Here is a 14,374-nt window from a genome sequence, read left to right as displayed (position 1 = left end):
TAGGACTTTGGATCTACAAGTTAAGAGGGGAGAGAAGACTTGTAAAATTACAGCATAAGTTTTTCCAGTGCAACTGTTCGTGTAGTAAACTTTGCTATCCGATGGTTGTGGACCTGATTAAGTTGTAACATTAACTAACGTAAACCTTGATAGCACAAGTTGTCTAATTACGCTGATAGTCTCTCAAACTTACAAGTTCTATTGAATTCCTATTTCGTATCTTAATTCTTCACGGGGGGATGCAGCAAACTTGGATTTACACCGAGTTCTTGTTCAATAAATAAAAGCTTACTATTATTTTATTGTTTTTCATATTCGTAGGTCATTTTTGATCTTGATGATATATCCCCCGAGGTCAAGGCCTACTTAGATAAGACCTTAGCAACCCAGTACAAACATTGGAAGAACTATCTTCACACGCATTTTAAGCTATAGGATACTCCGAAGATTGCACGCCTACATGGTTGCCCAAGTGAGTTGAAGGACCGGCCAGAGGATTAGGGGTGGCTCTGCAAACATTTTACGGACCCAAAATTTGTGGTATGTACATAATATTTGAATAATAATTTATTATTGTTTTAATTATTTTTTTAAGCTTTTTTGATTAATTTATTTCAAATAGTCGCACTAACATGTATATTGTGTGTTTCACAAAAGAAATTTGTTGCTGGCAAGATAGCTCGAGAGTCAAAGACACTTCTCCACCATTCCGGTTCGAAACCCTTTTCGTATAGGCTTGAGGCACGACGTCAGGTAAAGGTATATTAATTTAGAAATTTTATACAATTTATTTATTATTATTGATTAATAAAATTTTCTTAATGTTTTTTTTTTCTTCAGGAGGGTTCTAAGTTCCCAGAGATCGACATGTTCGAGGATGTTTACGTTCGACCTGAAGATGCGACCGCTAAGCAACTTCATGTAAGTATATATGTAATTGTTATTATTCTTATATGTATGAATCGTTCAAATATTATTTATATATATGTTTTTTCTTTATTGTTACAAGCTCTTATGGTGGAAAAGCGCACTACTGTTCTCCAAGAAGCAACATCGCAGCTTCCCCTAGAGACCCCAATTAAGGGCGTCGTGGTACCCAAGGATGCAGGTTTTCAAATCCTGACTGATGTCCTGGATCAAAACTTCGATCGTCGTCACGACAAGGTTGTTCGGTGCATGGGGAAAGCACGAGTTCGTGAGACTGGTGCTTCTTCTTCCAGATCGAACACCACAAAGGTCGATTCATTGAAGGAGGAAGTGACAACCTTAAAGGATCAGCTTAAGGTCCAGGGTGAGCAGATGAAGGAGCAGATAAGGGCCTAGGGCGAGCAGCTGCAGGTTTATATCGGGCATATAAGAGACCTTATACAAGCCATACAGATGACCAGCCTCCAAATCTCGCTACCAGTACCTAATCTTGCTACACCTTCAACCTCCGAGTCACTTCATCCTGCCAATACCCAGTAGCCACTGCACCTAGAAGACTACTTGTAGTTTTTTCTTTTTTATTCGAACATCTTGTATGTACATTTTCATATATTTTATAATTAAATACTTTTCTTTGGTTAATTAATTATTGTTTAGAATTTAATTACAATATTATTAAAAATTAAGAAAATAATATTTTTGACCAAAACCAAAAATCCACTTTGCGCGACATAGGCTACGTCGCACCAAGTCACTTTGTGCGCACTTTGCGTGACGTATACTGCGTTGCGCAAAGTAGCTTTGCGCGGCGAAGGGGTTACATGCGTTGCGCAAAGTCACTTGCGTGACGAAGGGGTTACATGCGTTGCACAAAGTGCGTGACGCATGTAACCCCTTCATCATGCAAGTCCTTCTGTCATTACCTTGCCGCGACGGTTTACGCATGAAGAAGGTTCGTTAGGCAAAGTTTTGAGCGACGTTTTTTGACTTTGCGCGACGAAAGACCTGCGTCCCGCAAAGTTTTTTTGTACTAGTGATAAAATCATCTTGAAAGACTCACGAACATCCTCCTATTGGAATCACTCCAAAATTCATCCGTTTGATTACTTTTCGCTCAAGAGAAAGTCAAATGTCCTACATTGGAAATATAATTCAAACTATCAAAATCTTACCAAAATAATCAATAAATTATTACTAAGATTAGGGTAAAATATATAGTAAAATCTTGAAGTGGCCTTCACATGTGTCTTGTGGCGGTTCGCGTGGTGACTTCGATGTGGTGGATGGCGCATACGTCGACATTTAAGATGGAAAGATATGCTCGGGTCTGATCGTCTACGTGACAGATGCGCCTCGGTGCGTATCCTATTCGAGGAGTAATTTTTCGGTGTACCCGGCACACCAAATTTTTTTGGTGTACCCTCACTCATAATGGTGAGGGTACACCAAAAAAATTTGGTGCACCCTCACTTTTTGTACACCAAAAAAATTCTAATGAGTGAGGGTACACCTAAAAATTTTCCCTATTCGAGCCGTCAGACTGATTGGGGTGGAATAAAGTGGTCGTTCGAGCCATGAGATAGAATTCCAAATTCGACCTTGCTGCGTAAATAAAAATAGTTTGACCTCATATTGGACCTTATTTTGTTTATGGCCCAAACATGATGGTTTTGAATGTGTTTTTTTATTTTTTTTGTTTTTTAAACCAGCAAAGATTTAATTTCATGTACAGTTATCACATTAACATGATTATGATATTACATCCCATTTTGCTGGTTGATCGATGCGGGAAGTTGCTTGTAATGCTGGGAAGACCCACGAAGAGGATCAAGATATACAGTACAATATCATTCATGTATTGTACATCTTATATGATGTTTTTTTTTCCTGCAGTCTCCTTCGTTGGTTTCAATTAGACGACTTAGTATTGTTGCTTACCGACTTGTAAGAATTAGAAAACAGTACTATTGATCATTTTGCTAGCGTTTCAAAAGAGACTGCAGAAAAGAGAATGTAGGTAGCATCTTTGTGTTGTGATCGTTGGACGTTGGATCATAATCCAACGGTTAATAGGTCTACATAGTTAATTTAAAGGAAAACGAATGAAAATAGCTTGAAAACTTTGAGTTTTAACGATAAGGAGAAAATAAAGGGTAAAGTGAATAGTACTAGGATTGACTTTTTAGTGTAAAAATGTGGTTTTTCGTTAAAGTGAACAGTATCGGAAGCTTTTCGTTAAAATGCCCTTTAATTTAAAGATTGTTTGCAATATAAATAAGATTAAGATTTAGTTAATAGCTATAACTTGTATCCCAAGTAAAGTTAATATATTCCGGATCTCCTTGGGGAATAAGGGCTCCTAATTCTATCCTATTTGGAATGAGATTTGATGTATCAATTATCCTTGGACTGCAAGGATTCCTAATGACATTATTATGGGAATATTCATTAGAGTTAAGTCCATATAAATATAAGGCTAAGGTCCCTGCTCACAACACATAGAAACTCATATGAACGCCCCATTAGATCGAGTATAAAGGAGTATTTGAGTGTGCAGAAGACTTTTGTCAACTAACATATTACTCCGCAGGATTTCAATACAATTTCCACCGAATGAGAAGTCCATGGTTGAGCCTATTCCGCATGGTTCTGTCAAAGATGGTTCATCTTTCCTACAGGCTATGTTGACTTCGATTACTTTATCAATTGAGCATAATTTATAGATTCTTTCAAATTAGTGTTTTTAGTTGTTTATGAAATATATAAAGTATAACAGTGACCACCAGAAGACTTTGCATATTTTTATACTTGTCCGCGTATGCTTTTCTAGAAGGCATGGCTGCGCAGCAGGACAAGTTTGAGGACAAAGCAACTTGAAGTTGAAGGTGACAAAGCAACTTGAAGTTGAAGGTGACCAAACAACTTGACCTAATCAAACGACGAAAAGTGCAGACACCTAAATTTCCTATTATACCCTTCAACTTAGTAATGGGGGATCTTCTGCAGTTGCTCGTGATCCACTCCGATTCCTCATTTTAAAACGGCATACAAAAAACAACAAGATCAAAACAAAAGAGAAAAAAAATATATATCAACTCAGAACTCTCCCTTTGAAACAGTGTTTGTACATTGGGACTCATTCTATAAACAAAAATTTAATTGGATGGTTTTTAGCTTTACTTTGGACCTTGAGTGATTGTGTTTGATGAACTTACTTTGTCGCGACTTAGACGGGTCTAGAAGAGGTAGGAGGTCGCTTAGACAAGCAGTTAGGCAAGTTTACGTACTCTTTCATAATTTTCAAACATTTAGAAATTAATTATGACAGATAGTTGCTAACTACTTAGCGGCTAATTTTTTAAAACAGTGTTGTACATAAAAATATACGAGCTGTCACGAGTTACAAGTTTTACAAGCTAAACATACAAATTTTCAATTGACTCATTTTTTTAGCGAGCTTGATATTTGTTCGATCTCAGCTCGTTTTATTTACACAATGGAACCTGAACAAGCAAAAAACAAACCGAACACGAGTCGAACTCGAACCGATAAACATCCCTACCTAAGACTAGCTTGTTTCGATTATTTTACTCCAATATTGCCTTCGTTTTAAACAACCCACTATTTTGTTGGCATATGATTTTTTTTTCTCGGCAAAATCGCCGCCCAATTTCTCGAAATTCAACGTTTTAAAATATAAAAACAAACAAACATTTTGTCAACTTCGTCGTTCTAAGTTGCGATCGAATTCCAAGCTCCTCTCTCTCTCTCTCTCTCTCTCTCTTTTGACTCTCTGTGTCTGCAACTTCTGAACTTTGCCGGACTTTCTTCTGAACCGATGAAGTGCTTCCATTTCACTAACGGGGAGCGGCGGGACGACGATGAACCCGGCGTCGTTCCCCGGACGACGTCGAAGGTGTCGTGGGTGCGGTCTCTCAGCGTGGCCTCCAGCAGGTACGACACTAGGCGGTCCGAGTTCGACTCGGACTCGAGGGACCTGTCCGACTCGTTGGCATTCCAGGAGCTGCTGAGTATGCGGCGGGCCAATGACCTGAGGGTGTTCACGTTCTCGGAGCTGAAGGCGGCGACCAGGGGATTCAGCAGGGCATTGCTGATTGGGGAAGGAGGGTTTGGGTGCGTTTACAGAGGAATCGTCAGCGGCTGCGACGTCGGCGACGGGAAATTGGACGTTGCTATCAAACAGTTGAGTCGCAATGGCTTCCAGGCATGCTCTTTGGTCCCCTTTCAATTTTTTTTTTCTTTCAAAATTTGTCGCCTTTTTATTGTAAGATAGTTACTGTATCTGAAAAGCTTTGGATTTTTAGTGTTTTAATCACTAAAATTGTTGGATTGGATTGCAATTTTACAAATTCTACGTGGCAATTATTGTATATCCTAAATTTGAATTTATCAAGCTTTTCTCTGGGACTGTTGCTTTGTGGGTTTCGTTTTGTTGTTATTTTCTAGTAAGTTTGTGGCGTTGCTTGAATTTGGAGATGGGATTTGTGTCATTTCAGCTAGTTGAATTCGGGTTGTGGGCACGGCATACTTGAGAAACCATATATTTAGAAAGGAGTCGATGATTCTGAAGTATAAAGCCTGTCAGTTGTCAACATAGCCGGTTTACTAACAGTTGTGTAGTTTTGTACTGAAATTGTGTTTTGCTAGTAGGATAATTGATTAGTGATTGGTTTCGATTAAGAATTTCTTTGACCCGTCCGAATGTAGTTTTACTTTACGTGCTCTATTTCGGATTCTAGTTTTCAAGTTTTTTGAGGTTGTCTAATGGGGTTGCAGTATTTTACATTCTAGTATTCAGGGGCATAAGGAGTGGATTAACGAAGTAAACTTGTTGGGCGTTGTCAGGCACCCAAATCTTGTTAAGCTAGTAGGATACTGTGCAGAAGACGATGAAAGGGGGATTCAACGGCTATTGGTTTATGAACTTATGCGTAATAAAAGCTTGGAGGACCATCTATTGGTTCGGTTTTCACCATCTCTCCCATGGATGACAAGACTAAGAATTGCCCATGATGCAGCCCGCGGATTGGCATATCTACATGAAGAGATGGATTTTCAGGTACGCTCTATTGTTTATTTTTATATCAAAACTACCCTACATGAAGACACTCTTCTCACGTTGCCCTTATCTAAAATATACATATAGATCCATTGTCTGTAGCCTTTTCCCTTGTTCCCTTAGGTCGTTTGCAGGAGGGATTTGCAAGTACCAAGGGATTTAGGCTAAGTTAGTTGGAAATGAACTACAAAAAATTAGATTGAGGGAGTTGAAATGCGTTGCATGATAATTAGAAAGACAAACAAAAGATTCACAAATGACTCCTTCGAAGTAGTCATTTGTAAATCCCTGTTATTGCATTGTATCGAGTATCTAAGTTCAAAAGCTCCATATGATCTTTTGTAGTGCATTTCTAACTAACTTAACCTAAATCCCCTGGTACTTGCAAATCCCTCGTCCAAACAGTTTTTTGTGCGTAAATATTCCCATTTTTTTTTTTTTTTTTTATAACAGATGATATCTGCAAATTCATGCCTCCCGTCACTTTTCATATATCTGGTGGCCTACATTTTGTTTAAGTTACCTTCTCAACTATTCTCTAGTCAATATGATCTGGATCTTCCTTATAATCGGTGCAGCTAATTTTCCGCGACTTTAAACCATCAAACATTCTGCTAGACGAGGACTTCAATGCAAAGCTTTCAGACTTTGGACTCGCAAGGCAGGGACCTCCAGAGGGAACAAGTCATGTTTCAACAACAGTAAGTTGCATTATCCTTCGGGTAGAGAAGTTTGTCTTTCTAGAATGAATTTGGGCATATCGTCCTCTTAAGGTGTTGGGAGTTTGGGATGCAAAGTCGCTGATTTCGCCTAGGTGATATTAGCGATAAAAGTAAATGGTTGTTGAAAATTCTAGGCCTTCCTTGGCACTTTGAAAATTTCTGGGAAGACTAAACTGATGGCCAATCTCTTATGAATTCTGAAATGGGACCTATTAGCAATGGCAACCAACTTCTTTGCTTGTTTCTGGTGAATTGTAAGTCCTGTGTTCTGGGAAATGCATTACTTACAATGAATATTCGGTTTTTATAGATTGTGGGGACAATAGGTTATGCGGCTCCAGAATATGTACATACAGGGAAGCTGACTGCTAAAAGTGACGTATGGAGCTTCGGAGTGGTTCTGTATGAGCTCATCACAGGAAGAAGGGCAGTGGACAGAAATTTGCCCCGGAATGAGCAAAAGCTTTTGGAATGGGTCAAGCCCTATGTTCCAGACTCAAAGAAATTCCACGTTATTGTTGACCCTCGGCTTGAAGGACAGTATTGCATCAAATCAGCTCAAAATCTTGCATCATTAGCCAACAGATGTCTATTAAAACAACCAAAGTCTCGCCCGAAAATGAGTGAGGTGGTTGGGGTTTTGCGATGCATCATAGATGAGCTGTCATCTCAAGACAAAGTTGTCCCTGAACCTGTGATTGAAACCGAAGAAGCAAAGAAAGAAACCGTGGAGGAGACTGCAATCGAGTCTACTAAACAAGGGAACAAAAAGACGGTTTTCGATATAAGAGACATGGTAAACTTTAGAACCAAGTCTATTCGGAAGTTGGATTGGAGAAACTGGAGCCCGTGGTTGATAAGAACTTGGTGATTAAGCAATCAGCCAGATTGTGTCAGGAAAAAACCCTCATCCACGAGCTTTCCTCGCTCCTGGAACGAAAGACAACAGATACTTGTTCTTCAAAACTTACGGAGGTATAGGGTTCCTATCCTTTTTTTTTTTCCGGTAGATGGTTTGTATATATAATTTGTAAAAAGACGCTGCACTTTTGAGGCATGCAACCGTCTGATTCATGCACATAATTTGAGTCACAGGTTAATTCTCTCCCCTGTAACGAGTACCGAGTATTGAATGATGTTTCAAACATACATAAAAGATTTTAGGGGTTCGTGGCGCCCGTGATAAAAAAGAAAGGCCTCTCACTCGCAGCTACTAAAAGAATCGAACAAAAGCGCTTGCATCCCTACTATTCCAAGCCAAAGTAACAATTTGGTGATAAACAAGATACATCATGGCAATGCTCATTTTACAAGCTCGCCTAATTTGTCAAGAAAGGGTTGAAATTTGAATAACATTTAGCCATAATAAACTGTACACCCACAGGACGAACATTCGTATATTGCAGCTTTTGCCATTTTCAAGCGTAAAGCGGGGAAGCAGAGGGCCGAGGATAGGCGACAGTTTTCCTTGCCTCGTTAGCTGCCTTTATCGCATCAGCTGCTGCTGCTGCTGCTGCTGCTGCACGCTTGGCCTTGCTAGCATCGTCTGCACTTCGTCTGCGCATCCTTTGACCATTACTCTGAGTGCCTCCGGTGGGATTATAATCTGGCAGTTGTTCAAGTGTTTTTACAACCTCATCCATGTTTGGCCTGAGCTTGGATTCTGTGGACAGGCATCTTGCTGCAAGGATACCTGCCTTGTGAGCTCCATCCATTGAATACTGACCTTCTAGACGGTTGTCTATGATGCGAAAGATCTTACGCTTGTTTACCAGGAAGGGTTTAGCCCACTCCACCAGATTGTGTTCTCCAGATGGCCGGTTCTTGTCAACTGCTCTCCGGCCAGATAACATCTCCAACAAAACGACTCCGAAACTATAGATGTCGCTCTTGGCAGTTAGATGACCTGGAATTAGTGAAAACTGGAGCCGTTATACAGGCATCAATTTTGATATCTGGTAATCAGGAATATAAAACCAAAGCACTTGGAAATATTCCAAGTTGAAAGTGGAAAGAGAACAAGTCCCACATGTATACCACATCAGCACACAAACGGAATTTGTAACGGAGTTTGCGGAAGGACCATATTGATGTGTTTTATAAAACATGAATGATGTTATTGATTGGTTTAAGACATAACAGACGTAAATTATGCATTTATAATGCATAAAGGATCATTTGTGGTAAAAACCCGACTTTTAATACCTGTGGCTAGATATTCCGGTGCTGCATATCCATAGGTACCCATGATCCTCGTAGAGACATGGCTTTTATCACCCGTTGGCCCATCTTTGGCCAAACCAAAGTCGGAAAGTTTTGCGTTGTAGTTCTGGAATTATATCAGAAACCAAAGAAATTCTCAGAATAGAACACAATGAAGTCAAAAGATCTCCTAATATAATCATAATATTGTAGTTAACACATTGAGTAGTCACATACCGAATCAAGCAGGATGTTCGACGTCTTGAAGTCTCGGTATATCACTTTTGTTTCAGCACTGTGAAGAAAAGCAAGACCCCTTGCAGCACCAAGGGCAACCTTGATGCGGAGGTTCCAAGAAAGAGGATGGAAATAAGAGCCTCCTGGTACAAAGTCAGTTTAAAATCTTCAATACATTAATTGCTAAAACAATCTTGTTTCAAATGTATCCGGAGACGTAGCTGAAAGAACTTACTCCTGAACAAATGATTTTCCAAGCTGCCCCGAGGCATGAATTCATACACCAGAAGTCGGTGTTCATCCTCCAAGCAAAAGCCAATTAGTTTCACGAGATTCGGGTGGTAGAGCTGTCCTAGATAATTCACTTCTGCCTATAAAAACCCAAATGAAAGCACAAGATAAGTCAATTTTGAGGAGAAAAGGAGTAAAATTCATTTTAAAATTGCGAAACTCAGGATTTGCTAGTAGCCTAGTACTAGGCAATCAAGAGCAGGACGGCTCAAACGATTATTTGTTGAAACTTAAAAGCACCAATGCCTAGCTTAACTCTGCCTTAACCAGACGTTTAAGAGGTTCACCGTATATATATAAGATCAAAGAACCGAGTATGATAATACGCAAGTTTTCAATTTGTGTGAAGTATATAATCAGGGGAAAAAATAACTCACCAACCACTCTCGGTGACCCTGATAACTTTCTTGGTTAAGCCGTTTCACAGCCAAAACTATGCCAGTCCCAGGCTTTGCAGCAGTAAACGAATTTTCATCAATCCACCCCTTAAAAACAGAACCAAATCCACCTTCTCCCAACACACTATCAGGACGGAAATTCCTTGTGGCCATTTTGAGGTTGTTAAAACTAAAGCTCTTTAGATTGGAAGACTGCAAGATCTCACCCTCACTCCGAGGAGTTGGAGGTGCCGTATATGATGAGACCTTACTGCTTGCGCTGAGGCTCCCATCATTGCTTTCGAATTTTGAACCTGCACAAGTAAATGTGAAGTGGAAATCAATTTAAAGTCACCACCGAGGCATCGATAAGCTTCCCCGTTCGTACTACTCAATACCTTACACCATATTATCTAAGACAATTATTGAGAAGTGAAACTTCTCCTCTCGTTTTCGGCTGTATTTTGAAAGAAGAACAAATTCATCAGAGAATGGCAAAGCGATAAATGCTCAGTGACATTCCTATTTTTCGTATTGTGAAGGAAACCGAATAAACTCCTTCGGAGAATCTAGCAGCAACTAAACAGGGGAAAATAAACATGAGAAAATATTTAAGTTTCCAGATAATCTGTTTTTCAACAAACCACCCACGCAGGACCAACATTATACAAATCCATAATTATAATTTCTACTGAAACAATACTATAATTCGATAAAACCCAAAATTCCGAACACACAGCTGAACCAAAATCAAGCAAGTACGCAAGTGATGGATTGCTTCCCGGGTTGAAACACCAAGTAAGTATAACGACACTTGTGGCAATTAGAATCCATGAAATCTATATGTACCTGTATTTGCAGGGCTCTCAGCTTTGATTCGGGCGCTCAGGCAGACCCCCATGAATTCTAGCCCTAGAAAAAACAACCAGCTTTCCTCAAACCCTCCACCTGCAGATCACACAGATTTTGTTTCAGCTGAAAGCACTTCAAATGAACTTCAGAACCGATAGATCTAGAGTAAAAGCAGTAACTTTTCAACCCAAAAGAGAGAAGGAACAGAAAAAGTTGGCATCAAAGCTTCCAAAGTTGATTGGTTTTAACTGAGATTCAATTTGTTTTTCTCCAAAACAAGAAAGAAAGAAACTTTCTTAATCTAGATACAGAATTAACAAAAACCCATTAACTAAAACACCAAGAATCCAAAAACCAACCTCTTTTTTTTCGAAAACTGGAATGTATTCAGAGAGAGAGAGAGAGAGAGAGAGAGAGATAACAGAGAGGGAGGTGGGTTGTTTATGGTTTCGAGTGTTATGGTTTTCTGCTTTCTAATGAGCAGATATACAGAACAGAAAACTTTTTCTGACCAGGAGCAAGTTGACTAAAAGCTTTTGGTGTGATGGAGAGAGGGTTGGGCTGTGAAGGAAGGCTCAGAGTACTGCATTAATGGCGGGCTGGTCCCGCTCTTCAGCTCAACGTTTCCTACCGCTCTGTTTTTTGGCTTTCCTATCTCTCACTCTATATCATTCTGTCGAGTCACCGATGATAAGCCTACTCACATCTGCTAAACCTTCCTTAGCCGTTTGATTTGGTTTCAAAGACCCCAATCTTCGAGAAGCTTTTCAGAGTACATCACTTACTATAGTGTACGTTGATAAACACTTACAATAAACAAAAATTTTATTCGTATTACAATATATATGATATACAAACTCGTGTTTTGAACGCATAAAAAATATTTAAACGAAGAAGAATCTTATCATATATTATGGACTTGTAATATAATGTCTCGTGTTCCATGAGATGGCTTGGCTTCAGCAGCTTTGGGACTCTGCAACTTAATTTAATTTAGCCACTGAAATTTTGTTTACTCTGTCTTTTTCAAAGTGGGTTAAGTTTCCATCTTCATACACGTAGGAGTTGATGGATATCATTTCTTCGGGAGAAAAATAGAAAAAATGGTGTTGCGTATAAGAATTAATTAGGTATTGCGCTGGTTTTCGATTTGAGTTAAACCTTTTTATCATAGGACAATATTTTAAGAAATATTCTTGCACTTGTTAGTAGCATTAGATTATAGGGCAATTATCCTTGAACCCTTTCGGTTGGTGTTAGTGACAATTTGCTTACTGTCTTTTAAAAGTTGGCGAAAAAGAAATCCTAATCATTGTCCCCATTTATTAGTCTAATTACCAAGTGTTATTGTCACATTGTTATGTAATGGTACTTATTTATGCTTTATAATATGAAGAAGTATTAATAAATAGGAGCGTTTTGATATGCTTAGCTCTTGAAATTTTGAGATTAAACATCCATATCTTTTAGAATTTTGATTAAACATCTTCCTACAATTGAGGCGCCACATAATACAAAATTATATGATTTGTCATTTTATGTAGTGTACCAAATTAACTATAAAATCTCTAGCGGTTATGATTCAGTATTCAATTTCAACATAATTTCTTTTACAATTTTTAAAAACAACTTGATATTTGCTTCTATTTCTTAGTACCTTTTTCTTTCAACTTCACACCGTATTGGAGCACACACCAATAGCTATGTTATCTCCCCCTCTTTCTGTTTCTCTCTCCCCTGCAAAATTTCTCACAACTGTATCTCTCTTTTGATGAAGTGGGTGAGAAACGAAAAAGCAGAAAACTGTTCTCCGATTTTTAGGGAGATAATTAAAAATTAGTAATAGATATTAAAGGATAAACTGGAAATGAGTATATATCCTTTTACATTAATAAAAGATAATGAATTAAATAAGAAAATGTTGATGTGAACATACATTAAAGCACCCTAATTAAAATTTTAAAAGTTTAATCAAAACTTAAAACACTACAAATGTTTAGTTTAAAAAACGTGAAAAAGAAGTGGTAGAGTCTAATTTTCCCTAATAAAGTATATATACATGTTACAATATGACCAAATTAGTAATATCTCATGTTAATATAACAATCATATTGAAATACCTATCAGGTGATAGTTTCATGGACGAGAACCAATAATATAACCACTTATAATATTAAGGATTGTTTTTGCCAATGTTTAAATTAAGGACATTGTAATTACACGCCCTAAACTATGTGAATGCAAATTTGTAATTGACCCAAAAGAAACATGTATAGTCTTGCGGCCTTGCTTGCCATACAAAGAGTTCCTAATTTATTAGGTGTGAGCCCATACCATACGTTTTTGTAACAGAATGGTTGGTTCTTGGGACCATAACGTCTCAATGTTCTCACTCTTTCTCCCTCTCCATCCTACATCTTTTTCAAATGAAAAATGACAAGAGGAGCATGTTTTTAGACCATATTTGATGTAGCGATTGATAGTTAGTTTCTTTCTTTAATGATTTAAATAAGTCATTTAATACTACGGTTAGTGTTATTATTCTTCACTTGTAAAAGAGAGATCTTAGATTCGATTCTCACTAAAGGTGAAGTTGAACTACATTATTATAGCAAGCCAATTGTAAGGTTTAGCTCACTCCACCACCTCTTTAGTATAAGCATAATGCTAGGGAGATCAAATTTTAAATCAAATAGGCAAACCAAATGATGTGTCATTAATAAGAAATAAAGACGTTAATCAACAATCACATCATTTAGTTTACAAAATTTGGTCTCTCTAACATTACCCTTAATGTAAATACTATCATTTGTTAAAAAAAAAAATATCAATTAAAAAAATTCAATTATCAACCGTCACATCACATCACGTGATTTACATTATAATTCAAATAAATAATTTTCCTAACATTATCTTTTTTTTTTTTTAATTATTAGATTTCTGAATGTAACTGGCTTTTTTCCGTTTCACCAAATCTAACACAAGCAAAGTGAATATTATTTGCAAATTGACGAAAGTTCCCTCGTGAAAGTTGCCTCACAGCCCATGCAATTCTTGTGAGTTGTGAGACACCATGAGTGTCGATCAAGGGCTTAAAAACCATCTGTCTCACTAACCAAGACAAAAAACAGCACACAACATTGCTTTATAATGTTCTCATGTGAGTCACGGCCCAAGCAAATGTAGAAATTATCATTTAGCTGTAAAGTGCTGAAACCATCACGTATAGCTACGTGAGTCCATCTGTTTTTCCCTTTCTTTTACCCCAGTCCGTCCAAAAATTTCCAACATTATTGACCCATATCTCGTAACCAATTATACTATTCATATACTCATTACATAACTTTTGAAAGTGTCGTACCAGTGAATACAGTCGTTCATGTACGTGTTTGCTATTAGAAAACGTTGATTGATGGATATCATACATGAGATCTACATGTGTCAATAAATGGTCGTTCATGATCATTGAATTATACTCAGTAGCTTGTGTAACTAATTCTTGCATGTATAAGTTACGATTAAGTTAAACCCTATATTTTAAAGATAGTTTTTAATCTGAGATAACAATTGTGGTTTTGCTTCACACCCGAGCACTTAAGACGTGCTTAATATGACCTCATCATGCAACCAATCATTTTAGTGTTTTGCCTTACAAACCCACGTTATAAGACTTGACTTCAACAAAT

At 37.9% G+C, this 14,374-nt stretch overlaps 2 protein-coding genes across 2 annotated transcripts; one reads left to right on the top strand and one right to left on the bottom strand.

The window, feature by feature from the left end:
- The first annotated feature begins 4,441 nt into the window (after nucleotides 1-4,441).
- Nucleotides 4,442-7,839, top strand: LOC103954304 (serine/threonine-protein kinase PCRK1). The gene is made up of 4 exons (XM_009366119.3): nucleotides 4,442-5,152; nucleotides 5,747-6,007; nucleotides 6,586-6,708; nucleotides 7,040-7,839. The coding sequence occupies exons 1-4, from the start codon at nucleotides 4,766-4,768 to the stop codon at nucleotides 7,598-7,600; spliced, it is 1,332 nt and encodes a 443-aa protein (XP_009364394.2). The 5' UTR covers nucleotides 4,442-4,765; the 3' UTR covers nucleotides 7,601-7,839.
- A 112-nt stretch (nucleotides 7,840-7,951) lies between these two features.
- On the bottom strand, nucleotides 7,952-11,360 carry LOC103954305 (probable serine/threonine-protein kinase PBL9). The gene is made up of 7 exons (XM_009366120.3): nucleotides 11,048-11,360; nucleotides 10,686-10,784; nucleotides 9,837-10,150; nucleotides 9,404-9,539; nucleotides 9,169-9,311; nucleotides 8,935-9,058; nucleotides 7,952-8,635 (listed from the first exon to the last, which is right to left on the bottom strand). Exons 2-7 carry the CDS (start codon nucleotides 10,735-10,737, stop codon nucleotides 8,148-8,150), a joined length of 1,257 nt encoding a protein of 418 aa, XP_009364395.1. The 5' UTR covers nucleotides 10,738-10,784; nucleotides 11,048-11,360; the 3' UTR covers nucleotides 7,952-8,147.
- Between the last annotated feature and the right edge of the window lie 3,014 nt (nucleotides 11,361-14,374).

This window comes from the organism of the source record quoted next, unplaced genomic scaffold (assembly GCF_019419815.1).
Source record: "Pyrus x bretschneideri cultivar Hongxiangsu unplaced genomic scaffold, Pyrus_bretschneideri_v1 Contig5, whole genome shotgun sequence".
Taxonomy (NCBI): Eukaryota; Viridiplantae; Streptophyta; class Magnoliopsida; order Rosales; family Rosaceae; genus Pyrus; species Pyrus x bretschneideri.
Note: the sequence above shows the minus strand (reverse complement) of the source record. Positions and strands in the feature narration are given on the sequence as shown.